Consider the following 7,656-nt stretch of genomic DNA (forward strand, 5'->3'; position numbering starts at 1 on the left):
TCTCTCTCTCTCTCTCTCTCTCTCTCTCTCTCTCTCTCTCTCTCTCTGTCTTTTTTTGGGGTTCCCAGTGAGGAGCTGGAGCGTGCTCAGTGAGGTTGGGAAGACGTCAAAATGTCGGTCTCCACTCAACTGGGTTTACTGCTTTGGAAGAACTTCACTTACCGACGGAGACAGACTGTAAGTAGGAGTGCTTCAAATGACTGACTCATCATAGTCAATGGACTGGATGAGCACACAGTACAAGGACACAGTCCATTAATTGATCATTTGTCTTATCTATTGGTTTATATAATGATGTATATATATATATCTTTTTTTCTTTCTATTCCTTAACATTTTTTCCTAAAACAGTTTTTCCCTCATCCATGCTGTGTTTTTTTTGTTTATTCCATTTAATTTAAGATCCAAAAAGAAAACCTGAACATTTTACTTTTAAATTTTCCTTTCAAAAGTGTCAACATCACATACATTATTACATATTCTCCCAAAATAAGAAAAAGCACCACGGAGGGGCATCTAATCTCTTGTCTGATTCCCCCTGAATGCTTCGTCTCGGTCACATTTCTAACGGATCGACTTTAGATCAGAGGTGATTTCCCCAGTCGAGGTCTGAGTCTTTCCTCATAAATATGCATGTTCCAATGGGTACGCAGCCCACAACAATGGAAGTGATGTAATTCTCCTCCGAGTCACTTGGACTGAAAGCATTACAGTTTACCGACGACAGTGAGTCAGTCAAAGATTTGGAGATGACACATCTCATCACATGTCTGATGCATTGTCCAGTCAATGATCTTGTGCTGGATGACACTCAAAGTTATGTAAATCAAAGTTCACTTCCAGGCTGTGGCATATAGACGCCCCTTTATATGTGAGGAAGCTCATCTTGCATACAATTGAGCCAGTCGACCATCGAGCGGAAACTCCTCCTCAAAGTGACGGCTGTGGCTGCTTGACATTGAGTCCAATTGTTTCCAACAAAGGGATACAGTGCGCTTTCTAAGACGGTGTCTTTATTCCTGCCATGCTGGTTCAGGCTGAGGAACAGGCAGCTGAAGTAGAGGGGCCATATGGAACAGATGGGCATAGTCCTCTAAACCCGGCAGACCTCTCGCTCTGTCTCCCCTTATTAACCCATATACTTTACCCAAACCCATGGTGGGATTACTGTTTACAAAGGACAACAGCTGACAGCCCCCTACACACACACACACACACACACACCACTTATTTTAAAGCAGCAGAGATGAATGGAAAATACGCAAAAACTGCAAAGCACAAAGGACAACTTGTCACTATTTTCGGGGGTGATTAACGCATTTGATTCACATGTTTTTGTTTCCCAGGCCTTCTTCTATTTCCCTGATTAACTTTTGTCCTCATCCTTTTTGCCTTCCTCTCTTAGATCCAGCTGCTGATTGAGATCGTCTGGCCCCTGTTCATCTTCCTCATCCTGATCTCAGTCCGGATACATTATCCTCCCTACGAGCAACATGAATGTAAGCAGACAGGGAGAGAGGAAGGGAGTTACTTGACAGATAATATTTTTCACTTAATTCACATCTAACACAAGAATTCAGCTTTTTTTTGTGATTTTGTTTTTTAACTGCTTCTGATGAGTATTAGTCTGTTATTCAACTGTTCTGCCATTCTCTATTTGTAGCCATTATTTATTTGTTTCCTCTCGGTTAGATCAACATGTTGGACATCCAAGGTTTCCATGTTATTGTCACATAAAGATCAGTCGGATTTGCCAACGTTTGTTTGCACTGTGTAAAGAAGTAATAGGACCTTTAGTTCCTGAAATTGGTCGTTTCATAACTTTGACCATGTTTCAACTCAATATGATTATCGCTGGTCAGAAGCACGAACAAAGAAATCCAGTCTGCATTTTAAGTTTTTTGTTCAATTTCGGGAAGTTTCCTGCAACAGTTTTTCAGCTATGGTTATGTGTAGTTCATTTCTTCAGATGGGTTTGACAGTCTTCAGTCTGTACATAGTTATGTAATTACTATGAGCTTGCATGTGGATCGTCGTCCACCGAACCGGTTCCCCCTATTCGTTACAAAATCATTGATAACAAATATATCACAAGGGTTAGCTTGAACCCAGATAACCCAGTAAACTCCAACTCCTGACCTCCTTGTCGCCGTCATAGCATGCCTTGGTTATGAGTTGGAAATCCTTTTATTGTGATTTAACAACTAATAAATAATAAACTAACTACTTTTTCAAGTATAAATATAAAGTATGAATAAATAAGTTTGTCTGGAAGGTTCCATTTAGACCAGTTTTTCTGTTTTATTGATATTGAAGTCCAGATATAAAACTAATCGTATAAATTGTATGCTCTCCCTCTCCTTTGCAGGCCATTTCCCAAACAAGGCCATGCCCTCAGCGGGGGCCCTGCCCTGGGTACAAGGCATCATCTGCAATGCCAACAACCCCTGCTTCCGTAACCCTACCCCAGGCGAGAGTCCCGGGGTGGTGGGGAATTTCAACGATTCTATGTGAGTAACAAAGTATTCACTTAGTGCAAAGGAAAAATAGTTTCGTGTCACTTTGTATTCATATTATCATTATTAGGACAATATTTCTAAATCGGTCACAAGATGTATTCTTTTAGAAGGCCTGGCATTCTCGAGAGATGTGAAACAGTGTGTCTGACTTTTGCCTCTCTCCTGGAACATCTCCAGAATCTCCCGTCTCTTCACTGATGCCAAGAAGATCCTGCTCTACACGCAGAATGATAAAAGCTACGAGGGCTACAAGGGACTGCTGAGGGCCCTCAGGAATCTGCAGAAGAACACTGCTCGTAAGGACACACCTTTTTCATTTTAATTATAGTTTTTGAATGACCAACTGGTGATCTTCAGTCAACCCGCCTATTCACGTTGACCACCCATTCATCCATTGAAACAGAAGGGAACACTCCTACACAACTGCACATGATGCAGATAGGATTTAACTGAGTGAGTGACTCACACCTCCAGTTTACAACGTCACTGTAACTTTTCAGTGTTTAGATTAAAAAGAGAGAGTGAGGCATGCCACTCAATTAGTACAAAGTGAATGAAGCTTGAATCACTGCACATTAATAAATTGCCCAAAAACGGATTAGCGACATGTTAGAACTAGATAAAGCGAATTGTCAAGGCCGCTTTCGCAGCGTAGCAGCTGATGCTAGCTCAAAAGTCTTCAGACAAGTGTTCAGAGCTCTAACGCGTCCCTTCCTTATCACCGCCTGCCAGCCGGTGGTGGGCCCCTCTCCCAGAAGCCAGTGGGTGTTGTACTTCTCCGTTCTGGTGCAAGACAGGACAAGCCGAAAATTGTGGACCACCCAGACAGCCATTACACAATCAGAGCACAGATCTGGTAGGAAAGGTGGAGTTGCTCTGCCCTAGAATGTCGCCGCTTCCTGTCAACGAGGAAGCGGTCAGAGACGTGTGTCTGCTGTCACTTATACCGACACATTCAATCATGACCTCACATTTAATGCTCAGGGTTTTGTAGAAGAAGCTTTTGAAAAAGGAGGAGGGAGGTATTTATAACCATGACCTTGGCTTTTTGGGAGCAGAGCAAGGCCGTCTTTCTAAAATAGCATGTTGTTGGTGACTCCGGCAAAGCAACCTGAACGTAGGAAAGGGGGCCTTGTTGAAACTGCACTTACTTTATTTCACACAAACGCATTAACGGGAGGCACGCTGGGAGCAATCTCTGTTTTTCAGCCGACAATGTGTACAAAGGCAACCAGGACAAAAATAAAATAAAACATGTACTGAAAACCCATTAATTGTATGAAAGGGAGGCTAATAACACAACAAAGGGCTTTACACACGTGTAGTGAAATGAGTGAGTCTAATTAGACCGGTTCGTTCCATTATTGTGGCTTTGCTACAGCAATATCAGTTAGTTTCCATAAATAAAGGGGTATTAGCTTGGTTCCACATCAGACCCTAATGTAAGTTTAAATTGACCAGAATGTACCATCAGAAATTATGCAACGAAGCAAAACAATCAAGGTTCTTGTTGTTTGGGCTTCAGTCTGCTTTACTAGTCCTGAGCTACACTACGTTATGCAATGGCCCTCCCTAGCATAGCATTGCATTGCATAGCATAGCATAGCATAGCATGGCTGGGAAAAAGGAGAGGGATCACACATCAGAGCAAAATAAAATTAAATGGGTTCTATTCACTTTTAATTGTAAAAAATGTTTTTCACACGTTCCTCAGTTTGACTGTGTGGCATGGGATGTACTCCTCAATGACAGTAATATCTCGTCATGTTATCTACTCTGACGCTTTCATTATTGTAACAGCACGTCTGTGCACTCCATCACGATTGATTTTATAAATGCACAGCGTCATGCTCAATCCCATATTCCCCTCTTGAACCCACGTGAGGCAATGCGCCGACGTAGCACAGGGACAGTCATGTGTGTGATGCAGGAGAAAGCTGCAGAGGGGACACTACGGGAACAACGGCAGAGATCTAAGAGCCGAGAACAGAGACCCCTCACATGTCACTTAATAATTCAGCATCTGGCGTGGTCAGAGAATTTACACTGAAGGGTAAGGGAGAGGGGTGAGCTTTCCCCCCCCCCATAGGATAACAAGATAAATCACACAGCACATACTCTTTTGACGAGGTCTGATGCAGTCCTGCTTTATGAGACAGTACAGGATGACATGGCAGATAGATGAGAGGAAGAAAATCAACATCGTGCAGCATTTTGGACATGAGAATGTTGTTCTTAATACCAAATAGATAAATGATTTGAGAGATAAAGTTGAGTGTGACTGTCAATGCTGAGCTTTTCATACACCACAGATTTCTTTCTTACCTTACCACCTGCCTTCTCAAAATGGAGCCTGAAGCCTGATTTGCATAATAGAGGAAAACATCTCACATTTCTGTCTGGCTCCTTTTTTAAAGGACTCCATTTGATCCAAAGGCTCATTGTGTCTGAGCCTAATCTTTTAAAATGGAGATGGTGCTACCCTTTTATTTTCCTTGAATGTATGAATACATTCATTGGATTCGTTCCTCATCACCTTAACTCTAAACTTCAGCCCAAAATGGCGCGCTCAACATTTAGTTTGACCTCATTTCTCCAACCTGACCAGTCTCGCACTTAAATAGCACCTTGTGGAAGTGAGCAATAACGTCACCTTGCAGACATTTCGGCTCTGATTCTCTCACACACGCTCAGACAGGCTCAGATGCAACCCAGCAAGCTATTGCTCCTCCAACTGTCTCAAAGCAGCACTTTTAACAGTCCACACCTTTTGTGGGATGATTCCACTCACTGCTGTCAGAATTCCATCCATTATTTGTTTTCCTTGATCAGACTTCTTGGGATTCAGGAATGCTACTCTGTGCTTGTTAGCCAAGCTGGGGTAGATTTGGGATAATATGTGGTTCCACGGAGATCGCAGCCTGTTTATGGACCAGTGCGACGAATGAAGTCACTGGTTGCTAAGTGTGTGTATTGTCAAATATGAACCAGATGCGGCACTGTCAGGAGCAAGCACAGACAAGTGTCGATGCAGGGCTCGCCCTTGTATACAGATGACTCCGACATAGGAAAAACAAGCCGTGTTTGTTCCTTCTTATGTTGTCCTACTTCAGAAAAGCACCCTGTTCTTGATAACTCCGGGTATTTAAACCACTCAGGACAGTTTAAACACAGACAAACACAGATAAGGCAACGCAAGGAAACGGAACACAAAGACGCACTGTTGCTGACTGCACAAAGTACTGCTTGACTTTCCATCCGGTCTGTTCCGTCCTCGAGGGCCTTTTGGATGCAATGCACCATGGGAGCTGTGACCTACTGGGACTCTGATTAGAACGTATTAGCGCTCCCTGATCGTTCACCCCTGAGAGTTGCACAGGTGCACAATTACACACACATGCACATGGAGAGCAGGGACGGTAAGGATCACACCTCGAACTCAAAAAAAGCACACACTCTGGTGCACAGCCATGGAGGGAGTATGGGAACACACTGTTCTCTTTCACTTCCTCCCAGGGGAAGTTCAGGTCAGTAGAAGCAGAGTGTTTCCTGTTTGTGTGCGTCTGTGTGTGGGTCATATGATGGCTTTAAAAGACAGATTTACTGGAGATGAAGGGAAGGACAACCAAGAGGGACGGTGGGGGGGGGAAGGAAGATATTTTGAAATAAGCAATCAAAGTTCAACTCTGCATTTGTTTTAAATGTGTGAACAGAGTAGAGAAGAGCAGAGCAGTACTCTTTCATTCTTTGTAATGAGCATGCCGATAACCCAGTGCATTAAAAGAATGCGTGAACTTCTTTAGAGTGAGAAATAATCACTTTTCAAGTTTGATTTATCAAGCCACGCTCGCATGTGCAGTTACACAACAGATAAAGACAGCACTGTTGAACCAAAAATATGAGCCCGCAGGCTGCAAGATTTATTGCTGTTGTCTCCGCCTGACTCCTCTTAAGTAGAGCTGATTCACCCATAGTTTTGGACATGTTCAGGCACCACTTATTGATGGAGAGGAAGCGTGTAAGAATCGGCTCTGGGTAGAGATAAGTAGGTAAAAGGTGAACATTTATGAAAGAAGAGAGTTAGAGAGAGCGAGATGGAAAGACTGGGGCGCGGTATCTGGACCAAAGTTAAACGCCCTGTAGTAACCCGGGTGTGCAAAACTCAAAGCTGAGGAGAAGAGAGCTGTGTGTGTGTGTGAGAGTGTGAGAGTGTGTGAGTGTGTGAGTGAGTGTGCCCACAACCATGCCAGTATCAGAAATGCGTTGACTTCTTCGGAATGCAGCAAAAGTACAAAAGAACTTTGAGTGCAGTCAGAGGACAGTGTGGTTCTGTGCTGGTTGATCAGCGATCATATATATATATATATATATATATGTATATATGTAGATGTGTTATCGAATGTCACTTTACAAGTGTACTCAATGATATATTTAATAACTCGTTTCACAAGGTCATTGCGTGAGAAAATGGATCACAGCCCAACTCTATAGTGTCAAATAAATGGAATGTTATTGTATATCAAGCTGGGAACACTGCCGCGAGTCCTGGTTTCATATCAACCATCAGATACAGACATCTTTTTCATCAAAGAGAGTTTTGTGTCCCATAGTTGACTTGATTGACTCACTGCTTCTATCTATGTATGTTTTGTTTTTTTCTAGGTTTCAAGCTAAAGGACTTTCTGCAAGACAACGAGACCCTGTCCCACTTCCTGCACCACAATGCCTCTCTTCCTCATCACGCGCTGAAAGAGATATTGGAGGCGGACGTCAATCTGGAGAAGGTAGAAACATTACCACTTCAAATGTTTGAGCCCATTTTAATAATAAAACCCTCCTCTCCCGTCCTTCAACGTTTACCCTTCAGTCGATGATGATATTGCTTTGAGATGGGACAATGTTGAATGCCGATAGCAGACAACAAAACTGTAAATATGTTGTGTGCGGCCTTTTTGTTTTCGTCCTTGTCGCGTGAGAGAATCACGCTCCTCTGGCCACAGTGCACATGCAGAAATCCAATGACCTTGGATCGACAGCATCTGTTGGGCCACAGGACTCTATCGTGGCACAGCTAAGCCCTTAATACCCACGTGTGTGTGTGTGTGTGTGTGTGTGTGTGTGTGTGTGTGTGTGTGTG

The 7,656-nt window shown here is 43.1% G+C and overlaps 1 protein-coding gene across 3 annotated transcripts in view; it reads left to right on the forward strand.

Annotated features, from left to right (window-relative positions):
• abca4a (ATP-binding cassette, sub-family A (ABC1), member 4a) overlaps positions 1–7,644 on the forward strand; it is an 11,681-nt gene extending 4,037 nt beyond the window's left edge. For all 3 annotated transcript variants that reach the window (XM_031864451.1, XM_031864452.1, XM_031864453.1), the window contains exons 2-6: positions 69–177; positions 1,406–1,499; positions 2,369–2,510; positions 2,697–2,815; positions 7,182–7,644. In XM_031864451.1, coding sequence (XP_031720311.1) covers positions 112–177; positions 1,406–1,499; positions 2,369–2,510; positions 2,697–2,815; positions 7,182–7,393 — 633 coding nt within the window. In that variant the 5' untranslated portion in view covers positions 69–111 and the 3' untranslated portion in view covers positions 7,394–7,644. The remainder of the gene's footprint in view (positions 1–68; positions 178–1,405; positions 1,500–2,368; positions 2,511–2,696; positions 2,816–7,181) is intronic.
• Positions 7,645–7,656: the final 12 nt, after the last annotated feature.

Source organism: Anarrhichthys ocellatus, unplaced genomic scaffold (assembly GCF_004355925.1).
Source record: "Anarrhichthys ocellatus isolate YVR2014 unplaced genomic scaffold, GSC_Weel_1.0 scaffold31, whole genome shotgun sequence".
NCBI lineage: Eukaryota > Metazoa > Chordata > Actinopteri > Perciformes > Anarhichadidae > Anarrhichthys > Anarrhichthys ocellatus.